This window comes from Anastrepha ludens, chromosome 2 (assembly GCF_028408465.1).
Source record: "Anastrepha ludens isolate Willacy chromosome 2, idAnaLude1.1, whole genome shotgun sequence".
Taxonomy (NCBI): domain Eukaryota; kingdom Metazoa; phylum Arthropoda; class Insecta; order Diptera; family Tephritidae; genus Anastrepha; species Anastrepha ludens.
The window spans coordinates 161,007,922-161,020,766 of NC_071498.1; the positions used below are offsets into that span (position 1 = coordinate 161,007,922).

Here is a 12,845-nt window from a genome sequence, read left to right on the forward strand (position 1 = left end):
CCCCAGCTTAATTATATCGAACTGCAAACAAAGCAGAGTAAAAGTACACTTCTTCTACTTTGTAACAATTTTAGGATTTGATAAATGGCATGCAATCCATGCATCCTTTTCGACAAATACACAAAATTCGTTCGTGGTGATACAATACAGGGGAGGAGGGCGAGAAAGAAAAGAATCTAACAGTTGGAAAAGGGAAGAAAGGGATTTGGTTTAACAATTTTAAATTTAGTTGTTTATTGAATGAGATATAAAATTGCTTACACAGAACATAACACTCAATAAAAATTTGAAAATTTTAAAGTTTTTTTTAATTGTTAATTTTTTACGAATTTTCTACAAAGCTTGGATCTCTCAATCATTTGGTTTTTCTTGTAGACTGTTTTTTTGTTTTTTTTGTGTGTATTGAATGAGATATAAAATTATTTAAACAGAATTATTTTAAAAATTCTCAATAAAAACTTGGAAATTTTAATTTTTTTTTTTTGTTTTTTTTTTTTAATTGTTAAATTTTTATGAATTTTTGTTTTTTTGTTAATTGTTAAATTTTTATGAATTTTCTAAAAAGCTTGGAGCTTTGAATTATTTGGTTTTCCTTATAGACTGCTTTTTTTTTGTTTTTTTAATTTTGAAATCTTTTATCAAGAAAAAAATCCATAAAAAAAAATTATTAAAGCTTGGATCTTTCAATCATTTGGTTTTTCTTGTATTGAATGAGATATAAAATTGTTTAAACAGAATTATTTTAAAAATCATCAATAAAAATGTTTTTTTGTTTTTTTTTTAATTGTTAAATTTTTATGAATTTTTGTTTTTTTTTTTAGTTGTTAAATTTTTATGAGTTTTCTACAAAGCTTGGAGCTTTGAATTATTTGGTTTTTCTTATAGACTGCTTTTTTTTAATATTAAATCTTTTATGAAATTTCTACAAAGCTTGGTGCTTTCAATTATTAGGTTTTCTTGTAAACTGCAAGAAAAAAATCCAAAAAAAAATTATTAAAACTTGTTAATTTCATAGTTCCTTGTTCCTATTATTTGGCACACAGCTGTATGCACATCTTAAAGTATATTTGAAGCGACATTGCACACAACCAGCTGCGGGGCCACAAACGCGCACAAAAAAAACAAAAAAGAAATTCCTCGTTTCACTTTTACTCTTAATACACCCAGTTTCGTAACCATTTATTTGATTGTTTTGACTGCTGCGTGTTGAGTCACAACAACAAGTGGCACCTTTCCTCTTAACTGAACCTTTGGCTCATAATCGTATTGACAGCATTTTTGCATATTCTCCACTCTCTTTTCTTCGCTTTGTTAGTGTTTTCCATTATTATTTGCATTTATTTGTTGTCATTGCGATATTGTTTTTGTTTTGCTTGCGCTTTCTTAGTCCACTCACCCGAATTAGCGTCCCATCCACTAACAACACTTCAGTGTGCTTGTACTCATAGTTTTTTTCATTTATTTTCTTTTCTTTTTTTCTTTCTTTTTCAGACAATTCATTTCCAAAGAAGAAACTGATATTGAGCACTTGGAGCAACGTCTTGAGAAAATAATCAAATACTGCACTGTAGCCGTGGACTCGGGCAAGGAGTACGTGAAGAATCAGAGGTAAGATGCAGTGCAGACACATAAACAACTCTACGTGCGTGCCATTTTTTGCCAGTTTCCAATTACTCACTTTGTTATCACTCGATTTTTCCCTGCTCCCTTTTACTGCAGCGCCTTCGCCATGTCCTTATGGGACTTGCAGCAGCATTTCGCCGATAATAAGAACGCGCACAACGCTTTGGGCAAACTGATACACTGTTTTCAGGTTCGTTAAATTTACTTCATTTTAATTTTATTTTCGCACAATGCCGGCTATGTAATATGCCTTCTTCGGCTAGCACAACTTGCACACCGTCGCGCATACTCGTCGCCACTACAATTACTATTGTTGTTCGCATAGTTCGCGTGCACGAATTCGAATTCGATATCGCTGTCGATTCATCAATTCATTACTCATAGACAATGGCGCGATTGTAATAATGCTGCTGTCTCATACATTTTGCCTCATATCTCCATTTACAGGAAATGAACAAGTTTCATACCATTTTGCTGGATCAAGCGAGTCGCACGGTGCTGAAGAATCTTAAAGTATTCGTCAAGGACGACATCAATCAAGTTAAGGACTATAAAGGACACTTCCTTAAAGTATCGGAGGGTTACGACAATGCGCTCATAAAAAATGCGCAGGTAAGTTATCAACTTGTTGTTGCTGCATTGACTTTAAGATGAGTGAGTCACTTGCGCTTTGCGTTTGTGTAAGACGAGTGAGTGTATTTGTGCTAAATATTGTGATTGCATTGCAGGCAAGCAAAAACCGGCCACAAGAAGTACAAGAGGCAGCTAACATTTTGTCAGCTAGTAAATCATGCTTTCAACATACCGCATTAGATTATGTTAATTATATAACTTTGGTACAATCGCGTAAAGTTCCATCGATTTTATCAACGGTTAGTCGAAATTATTTTCACTTTATTACATTGGCTAAATATTTATTAAAAAATCGCATTGCAAATTTTCATTCTACACCTTTCAATTTGTGTTTTTTAACCAGCTCGTCGATTATTATCAGGCTTGCGTTACCTACTATCATCAAGGTTTCGATTTGTGCAACGATTTTGATGAATTCTTCAAAAATATAACAGAAGACTTGACTTGTTTGCGTGGCGACTATCAACAATTGGAAAAAGCGATGCAAAACCGTCATCTGAGTGTGAACAATTTTAGTGATACAAATACGAATAGCACATCAAATAAAATCGAAGGTTATTTGTTCAAGAAAAAATCGAAAGGATTTAAAACGTGGTGCAGGCGCTGGTTCTATTTGAGCAACAATCAGCTAGTCTATAGGTAAGCAATGCGCATGAAATCGAAAGTAGAGAGTTACAGTGATGTTCTGCAAATCGGTGCGATTTGAAAGATTATAGTTGGGGGAAAAAGAAATCCATTATTGGTAGATGGCTGTGGTGAACGATAGCTCGTAAAGTAGATTAAACAAATTAAAGTTTATGCTCGTTGTCAAGGTGACATTTAAGGCACCTTTCTGGTCTGGAGCCGTGAAAATTAAAGGCGTTGAAAATTGAAGAAAAACAATCGGTATCAAATGAAATGAAAATCGTTTTTATTAATTAGATCCATTCTTTATTTACAAAAAAAAAAAAAAAAAAAAAAAAAAATAATATTTGTTTTATTGACATTAATAAAAAATGCTTCCCCTGACGTAGCACATGCCACCGGCGTAACTGATTGGGCTGCTCATGTACAGTGTCGGACAAAACATATTTTATTTTTTTTTTTTTGGTGGTGAAGTTGGGTTAAAAATGCCTTCGCACCATATAGTAACCGTCGCTACTACGTGTGTGGTGATTCCACTAAAAATATCCCTCCTCTTCTCTTGGAGTTTTCCCTCCACCCCGGGACTGCTTCCGCATTGCCAGGGCCGCCTGTTTTGAGAAACCTATGCTCAATGCTCTTCAGCATTACTTTCCATTTCACGCTTCTTTTTTCGGATAATATCCTCCACAAAATTTGTGACGGTATTCCATTTTTCTTCGTCTATCATCATTTTCTCGATAATTTCTTCAGGTGTAAATACACCAAAAGCTCGTTGCAGAGCTGCTCTCTCTACGTTCCATATATGCAATTTGGTTGGCTCACTTTACCCATTCGCCACAAATACTTGCGAAAGGACCCACGTCCGGACAAAAACTGTGTGAGGTAATAGTTAACCTCACCGTGCTTTCTACCCACTTTTTTAGATCAGGTATTAGTCTCGCTGTCCATCTACGAAAACATATTGGACTGATACCCATTAGTAAAGCTATTTCTTTTTACTCTTGCAAATAATATTTTGAATAAGAAAAAATATCACAGAAATGCAAGCATAAAAAATATTTTCTAAGTTAAGACTGTACTACATTATATACGAAAAAAGCCAAACATACAATATCCAGTGCGACAAAATATATTAGACTCGTCTCAGTTTATCGAAGTAAGCGACCAAAATTCCGTTATTTTTTTGCTACTGTACAAGCCATGTGTACTAAGATATTTTTTTTATTGTGGTAAATGTGAGCGTTGGAATAAGAGTCAATAGTAGTTTCCTATTGAAAATTCTAGAATTCTGTACTTTTATTAAAAAAAACGTGCTAATGGCGGGGAAAAAACACTCAGTTCAATTGAAAAAACTAATTATAAACGACTACAAGCACGGTTTATCGTGAAAGGATATTTGTTAAAAGTTCGCAATGAAAAAATCAACAATTAGTTTCATTATAAAAAAATTCCGAAAAACTGGAAGTGTTGAAACTCTTCACCGTGGAGGACGACCCAAAGGTACTACACAGCACGAAGACGCGAAAATATTGATAGAATTGAAGAAAGATCTCGAGAAATCGGCAGCAAGTATAATTAAAGAACTGAACTTAAAGATTAGCAGCCGAACTGTACAACGCCGAGCATGTGCAGTGGTACTGAACAGTTATAGAGCAGCAAAAAAGCCATTTATTTCCACAAAAAATCGGCTAAAGCGGTTGAAATTCGCTCGGGAGCACATTAACTGGTCAGTGAAACGATGGGGAACTACACTTTTTTCTGATGCATCAAAATTCAACTTGAAATACCCAGACGGAATGAGAAGAGTTCGCCGGCTAAAAAATAAATGTTTAGATCCTCGATACTGCAAGGGTACGGTTAAGCATGGCGGAGGTGGTATTATGGTGTGGGGTTGTTTTTCTGGGTTTGGTGTTGGACCTCTCCATTTAATAGATGGAATTATGGATAGGTTTGTATACCAAAATATACTAGAGAGCGTGATGCTTCCCCATACTGAGTGGAATATGCCACTTTCGTGTTCGTTCCAACAAGATAACGACCCAAAGCACACCTCGAAGTTGGTAGCAAATTGGATCGCCACGGAAAAAATCAATGTGCTCGAGTGGCCAGCACAATCTCCGGACTTCAATTCAATTGAGAACCGTTGGGATATACTCAATAGGAGGATAGATAGGCAAGGAGTTAATGGGGGCAAAAAGAAGCTATTTGAAGCTGAATCCAAACAAGCCTGGTTGGATAATCCACTCGACGTTATCAACAATCTAATAGCTTCCATGCCAAAAAGATCTAGTGAAGTTATAAAAAATAATGGTTATGATATAAAATATTAGTTAATTATTGTTATTCCAATATGTTTTGTCGCTCTGAATATCGCATATGTTTTGTTTTTTTTCGCATATAATTTTATGAAGTAAACTACCTATTTGTTAAGTTTTTTATGCATTAAAGAAATAAATAGTTCGTCTTGTGGGCGTCGTACTCCAAACATGTCGCGTTTTAAAGGACTGTAACGTTTAAATGGAAGCTACTAAAGGCAAATAATTTACGATTTAATACAAAATGTTTGCCTTTTTGTTAAGAAATCTTCGAAATAGGAGGAAAAATTGTAAATCACCCTGATGTCAAATCGCACTATATGCAGAACATGCCAATTAGTTTTTATAAATTAGGTGGCAAAGAATTTTTTTAATGTAGAATTAGAAATTAAGACAACTTAGCATTTCTCTCGATACTTTTTACACTTCTGTGGCTCAAAAGTTGCGAAAAGTAGGCAACAGTTGCTTAATTAGCAGACCGGGATAATTTTTATATAAATTTTGGGAAATTTAAATTTTTTTTTATTTTTTATTTTTTGTTTCTTCAAGGACAATGATTATTTTTTTCGATTGTGATTTTTATTTTCATAAATGATCTTAATGATTTTGCTCATAAATATTAGCTATGTTCCAATGATCAATAAATCCGAATAAAATATTTGCACGTAAATACAACAACAACAATGTGATCCTGCTTAGGTTAGCAGGTTGTGAGGTTAGGTTATGTTAGGTTGAAGCGGTTGCCCTTTGATGCCGCGTGGGGAGCTTCCCTATTTCTCCTAAAACCAGTGTGTGGTCTTCAAAAATTTTAGAAACCTCCTATTTCTGCAGAACTGAGATCTTCTAATTCGTTAAAAAATTGTCTGTCTAGAATAGCAAATCTCCATCCTGCTATAGATCTGGTTTAATTTACAATCTGTTCTGTTCGTTTGATTTTTCGTCGTTAGTTTGGCAGAAAATGCGTGCACGCACAATGTGGCGCAAAATTAATCATCCAATTTTGTTTTTAAGCAACCTTTTTACTAAATAAAAAAATTATTTTGAGTGATGGAAATCTTTATTTGGACCTTTACGCGCTCCATTGCTTGTCTGTTTGATACTGCAGCTGTCTATTTCATTAGTGCCAAATATGATTGACGCGCACCGTCATTTGCAAAAATTATAAATCTTCCGATAGGGTGATTAATTTTGCGTCACCTTGTACAGTGAAAGCTCTCTTGATCGGACAATCACCGTCAACCAGTTTTTGTCCGTCAAAGAGAGGTGCCCACTCAAATGAGGATAACTTCTTCCGATACATAAGATTTGATTTCGGAAAAAATGTTCACCCAAGTGAGGTGTCCGGCTAGTAGAAGAATAATTAGGAGAGGTTGCACTGAAGTAAATTAAAAAAGATTTTACTTTAGAAATAAGTTTTATATTAAATGAAGTTTTTACAGAAAATTTTAATTCTTCGCTATTAGATATTAACTCCTAGATGAATTGATTACCTCTTGAAAAATGTCGTTTTTCAATTGAAACATCATTCCCTTGAGTATTATTGTTGTTTTTGTTTTGCCGTTATTGTTGGAGCGGCATAAACATATCCCATACCTGTACAGGGAATGTTGCCGGTGTGACATTCCTTGGCCGAATATAAATCTGGATCGTTCTCGTAACGTACAACCGACTGTCGTTGGAACGCAAAAATCTGTATTATTTACAGATCCTTCATCTTCAATAATGTCTTGTTCCAGACAACAAATGTTATGAAGAATACATTCACATAAAATCATATTTACAACAAACAGAAGTTTTATGTCAGTACTGTCAACACCCATAAAAATGTTTCGAATCGTTTCCGTAGGAATTGATCGGGATACTGAGCTGTATAGCCAAAAAGAAAACCTCTAAATGCTTTCTTTCAGAATTTTATTTCATTTTCCAGAGCGTAAAACAGCGACAAGAACAGCTATAAAATAATGATTACATTGAACAACACTCGGCTGGGTATTGGACCAAACCAATTTTTTTAAGAGATTGCGCCGTAATTAAAAAAATTATATCTCCATTAATATTTCGAAATTCGAAATTGGGGCTTTGATACACTATACACGTTTTTTGGGGTGTTTCACCGAGCTCCTCCTATTTATGGCGTCTTGATGTTGTTCCTCAAATGGAAGTACCTACAATTTAAAACCGACTCCGAACAATAGATATTTTTTTTATGAGGAGCTTTTTCTATCATTTGATTTTTCATGACTGGAGATTTGAACCAACGCCCTTCCATATGGTAGTCACGCACCAACTCATTCGGCTACAGTGGCCGCCTATTTATTTCAATACCCAGAAAAAAGTTGTTTTTAAAAAACATTTCTGATGCATTTCTGTTTTGGAAAGCCGCCACCATATCAGTACGGAATTCGCCTTTACTTGCACTTAATTCCTAAGATAATTCCGAATTTAGTCGTTAATCCCGATTAACGCCACCGTCTGTCTAGGCTATTACTGGCCTTTGCAAATCACCATGACGGAACAAATTCTACATTTCAAATATTACCTTCATAATTTACAAATGCCTCGATGCCAGGACCATATGCCCCCTATTACGAAATGCTCTACTGAAATTATAATATTACTCTTGAAGGCACAAATAAACCTTAAAAAAGAAAGAAAATTAAGAATATTTTTTTTTTTAATTTCATTGGTAACATTCAAAAGCAAATATCAATTTGGTGATTTTTTATTTAATTTTTTTTATTCCTTTGTTGATTTTAGACTTTTCTTTGTTAATGTTTGATTTTTTTTGTTGATTTTCGATTTTTCTTGTTGATTTTAGATTTTGGTTTTTTTTTTTGCTGATTTTTGTTAGTTAAGTTTTTATTGTTGATTTTCGATTTTTTTTTTTACTTTTTATAATATTTTTTTGTTTTGTTAATTTTAGGTTTTTTATTTTTATTTTTTTTTTTATTTTAAATTTTTGTTAATTAATTTTTTATTTCTTTGTTGTTGATATTAGATTTTTTATTTTTGTTAGGTTTTGATTTTTTTTATTATTGGTTTTCGTTTTGATGATTTTAGATTTTCGTTAGTTAATTTTTTATGGTTGATTTTTTATTCTTAAGTGGATTTTTTTTTTTATTTTTATTATAATTTTTTTTTGTTAATCTTAGGTTTTTGTTATTTATTTTTTTGTTATTGATTTTAAAGTTTTTATTTTTGGCTTTTTTTTGTTGATTTTAGTTAGATAATTTTTTATTTTTTGTTGTTCATTTTAGATTTTTTGTTATTGTTTTTTGATTTTTTTTGTTATTTTTGACTTTTGTTCGTTAATTTTTGATTTTTTTTGTTGATTTTAGGTTTTGGTTTTATTTAATTTTTGATTTTCGTTTTGAGAATTCTAGATTTTCGTTAGTTAATTTTTTATTGTTGATTTTTTATTCTTTTGTTGATTTTAGATTTTCTTTTTAACTCTTTATTATTATTTTTTTTGTTAATTTTAGGTTTTTTGTTTTTAATTTTTTTTTTTTTTGATTTATGTTAATTAACTTTTTTTTTTTGTTGTTGATTTTAGATTTTTTGTTTTGGTTTTTTTTGTTGGTTTTTAATTTTTTTTGTTGATTTTAGAATTTAGTTAGTTCATTTTTTATTTTTTGTTGTTAAGTTTAGATTTTTTGTTGTTTTTGTTTTTATTTTTTTTTGTAGATTTTAGACTTTTGTTTGTTAATTTTTGATTTTTCTGTTGATTTTTGAGTTCTTTGTTGATTTTAGATTTTTTTTAGTTAATGTTGTATTTCTTCTTTGTTGTTAAGTTTTGATGTTTTTTTTTAATTATAGGTTTCTTGTTTTTGCTTCTTTGGTAATTTTAGTTTTTTTCTGTTGATATAGGGTTTTTTTTTTTCAAATTTTATTATTTTGTTGTTAATTTTTGATTTTTTCTGTTGATTTTAGATTTTTGTTAATTATTTTTTAATTTTTTGTTTTGCTAGTTTGAGGTTTTTTGTTTTTGGTTCTTTTGTTGATTTTACGTTTTTGTTAGTTATTTTTTTGTTGTTGATCTTTTATTTTTTGTTGTTAATTTATGATTTTTTCTGTTGATTTTCGATTTTTGTTTTTCTTTTTTTTTTTGTTGCTGTTTTAATATTTTTATTATTATTTTTGGTTATATTTTTTTTTTTGACGACTTTTTGTTTTTTTTTTTTTTTAATATTGATTATTTTCTCTTTCTGGTAGTTACTTTGAACCCAACCAAATGTCATCTTTTAGTGCACCTTTAGTTTAGTTTACTTGCATGTTTTTTTATATTTAGTTTTTTTTTTTTAATTTAGTCATTTATGTATTTATTTATTTTTTTTACAAATGAATCGAGATTTTTGTACACTTAAGTTAGATTTAAAGTATAATTACTTTTTAGTATTAATTTTGTTTAGTATTCAATTCGCTTCTTCATCTCTGCTCGAGTATGCGTCCTAATTTTTACGTTTATTTTATGTTTGTGTTGTTGTTGTGGTTGTGTCATGTGCCATGCCATACCTCTACTACTCTCGTACATACCCACCTACTACTACTACTACTACTACTACTACCACCTACTCTACCTACACATATTTGCCAATTTATGTTGTGTTTGTAAAAATCGCTGAAGTGATTTGGATTCGAATTGCAGAAAACGCAGTAATGAGGATTCATTCTCCGTTATGGAGGAGGATTTGCGCATTTGCACAGTGCGTCCGGTTAACGATGGCGATCGACGATTCTGTTTCGAAGTAATTTCACCAACAAAGTGAGTAGCAAAGAGGCATTCAAAACAAGTTAACAGTTAGAAATTTAATTACATTAAAAAATAATAATAATAATGAAATGATTCACATCTCTCCTAGGTCGCACATTTTACAAGCAGACTCTGCGGATATGCTATCGCTATGGATTACGGCGTTGCAAAAGAGCATAGGCGCTGCTATACAGCACGACAGTCAACATTCCAGACCACAGTCGTCCTTGGCAACGAACGCATTCAATGCCAAGCGAAAAATGTACGTCCCGAAATATACCGAAAAACCCCTAAAAATCACACGCTAATTCTTGCAATTCTCTTTCCTCTAGTCACTGGGAGCAATTCCTTAAAATTCCTGGTAATTCACAATGTTGCGATTGTCGCGGTTCAGATCCGCGCTGGGCTTCCATCAATCTGGGCATTACACTGTGCATTGAATGCTCCGGTGTACATCGCAGTTTGGGCGTGCACTACAGCAAGGTGCGTTCGCTCACACTCGACGCCTGGGAGACGGAGAACGTGAAAGTGATGATGGAATTGGGCAACAATGTGGTGAATCGCATTTACGAGGCGCGCATAGGCGAGAGTTGCGAATTGAAGGCAGCCACGGAGAATTGCGATATCAGTGTGCGTGAAGCGTGGATTAAAGCGAAATATGTGGAGAAACGTTTCGTGTGTGCCATGCCGAAACCGCAAGAGTTGCTCTCTAGCGAAACGGCTGAGGTGCTATCCATTGACAGTGGTGGAGGCGGAGGTGTCGGTGTTGGTGTTTGCGGCAACGGTATTAGTGTGCTAGGTGTTGGTGATGCTGATGAATCGCGTAGTCTGAGTAAGACGACAACACTATCGTTGGGTGCACGAAAGTGGGCGGTCAAGAAATACCGCCGTCGTCGTCATCGTGATCGACATCGTTCCAGTTCGAAGTCTGACGATGATGATGAGTCGATAAATCTTCCTTCACTCTCGTTGAGCATTTCGCGAGAGGACTTAATGCTAATCGGTGATGATTTGGCGCTGGAATCTGACGAAACACCAGCCATATTGGGTTCGGATCAAGAGTCGACTGATGGCGAAATCGAACCGGAAATATTAGATGAGGTGCCCTTCTCCAAACTCGATGCGAATCTCATGTTGTACAAAGCGGCTGCGGTGCATAATTTACCCGTCATGTGTATGGCGTATGCGTTGGGCGCCAACAAACACTGGAAGAATCCGAACGATCACAATCGCACATATTTACATCAGGCAGTGTTGTCGGTGAGTAATCAGAAATGAGAAACTTATAGCCTAGACAGGTGTCGGCGTTAATCGGGATTAACGATTGCATTAGGGATTATCTCAGGAATTAAGTGCAACTAAGGCAATTCGCAACTAGAGTTAAATCTCATAATTTAAGGGAATTAGGCGATTTTTTGGTGGCAACATTTCCGAAAAATGGCAGTAAATATCTATTGTAAATGAAAAAAAAGAAATGAAAGAAGAAGAACAAGAAAGACTGGGCGCTGCAATGCTAGTATGCACTAACACTTTCGAAGTTACATTAATTGTTTTGATATTTTGAAGCAGTTTGAGAAATTGCAATTTAAGATTTTTTTTTTTAGTATCAGGAAAGCTAATGCCGGTATTTGTTGTCTGCGATCCATCTTTTACTGTCAAAACTATCCAATAAACAAATCAGCTGTTCACTAATCCGCATAACAACCGTCTGTCACACCATAATTTTTATCAGAATTAACTGCGCCGGTAATCGCGATTAACGCCGCCGTCTGTCTAGGTTATTAAATATATATGTCGACTATTTATGTGCAATTTAAACTATTTGACAAACAGTAGTGCGTGAGCACAAAATAATGGAGCGCGTTATCGAAATTTTGTTTTAAGCTAATTATCGAAATTATTTACCATATACCGGTTTTTCTTTTCTTAATCGGAATCATAGTTCAGAGTAGGTCCTCGGTGTTTGGTTTCTATGGCCGGTAGAGTGGTGCCTTTACTGAACCTTAGAAACCCGCCGACCAATGGAAGTCCAATCGGTCGGTTAGGTTAGGTTGACCTGGCTGGCTGAAAGCCATCACATAGCCCTAGTCTTCCTAAGTGGTACCAGATGGAACTTGATCTTTACGTTTCTTTTAGTAGACTTCTTGTAAAAAACATGCGTCCTTTGCGAATCTAAGTAAGCTCTGAAGTCCAAATCCCAAGAGAAATTCTAGCTTCTCATATTGTAGAGCTCCTAAGCATTTCACGTCGGGCAATGACATTGATGGCCTGTGCGCCAAGGTAAACGACTACCTCGCCAGCCTTCCTCGCTTCTTCACTGCAAGGAATCTACAACTTTCCCCCACGAAGTCCACGGCCTACCCTAAGGTAAAAGTCGATGACACACCAATTCCGACTGTTAACAACCCCAAAATCTCGGGAGTCACCTTCGGCAGTTTGCTCTCCTACTCCGCGCGCACAACCGCAATTGCCACTAAAATCCAAAATCGCAACACAGTTCTCAAATCGCTTGCCGACATCACTTGGGGCAATGATAAAAAAATGTTGCTATCGACATTTAAGGCAATAGGCCGGCCGGTTTTAAACTATGCTGCGCCTGTATGGTCGCCTGGAACTATTGACATGCAGTGGATAAAGCTCCAAACTTGCCAAAACACTGCTATTCAGACAGTGACGGTTTGCTTCCTGATGTGCCCTCTTCAACATCTTCACAACGAGGCACAGATGCTCCCAGTAAAGGAGCACAATAAACTACTCAGCAAACAGTTTCTACTTGGGTGCTACGGCAGGTTTCACCCTTGCAGACACCTACTTGAGCCAGAGCCGCCTCCCAGGCGCGTCAGGAGACACCTCCTCAATTACGCCGACGAGATCCAGGACAAAACGAACAGACACCTACT

At 34.7% G+C, this 12,845-nt stretch overlaps 1 protein-coding gene across 2 annotated transcripts in view; it reads left to right on the forward strand.

Moving 5' to 3' along the window:
* Positions 1-12,845, forward strand: part of LOC128855708 (arf-GAP with coiled-coil, ANK repeat and PH domain-containing protein 2) — a 37,139-nt gene that overhangs the window by 18,591 nt on the left and 5,703 nt on the right. The window contains exons 2-9 of one of the 2 annotated variants that reach the window (XM_054090843.1): positions 1,492-1,608; positions 1,720-1,813; positions 2,071-2,235; positions 2,352-2,495; positions 2,600-2,895; positions 9,820-9,957; positions 10,055-10,207; positions 10,278-11,205. In XM_054090843.1, the coding sequence (XP_053946818.1) occupies positions 1,492-1,608; positions 1,720-1,813; positions 2,071-2,235; positions 2,352-2,495; positions 2,600-2,895; positions 9,820-9,957; positions 10,055-10,207; positions 10,278-11,205 (2,035 nt within the window). The remainder of the gene's footprint in view (positions 1-1,491; positions 1,609-1,719; positions 1,814-2,070; positions 2,236-2,351; positions 2,496-2,599; positions 2,896-9,819; positions 9,958-10,054; positions 10,208-10,277; positions 11,206-12,845) is intronic. The other variant, XM_054090844.1, reaches the window with a different exon arrangement.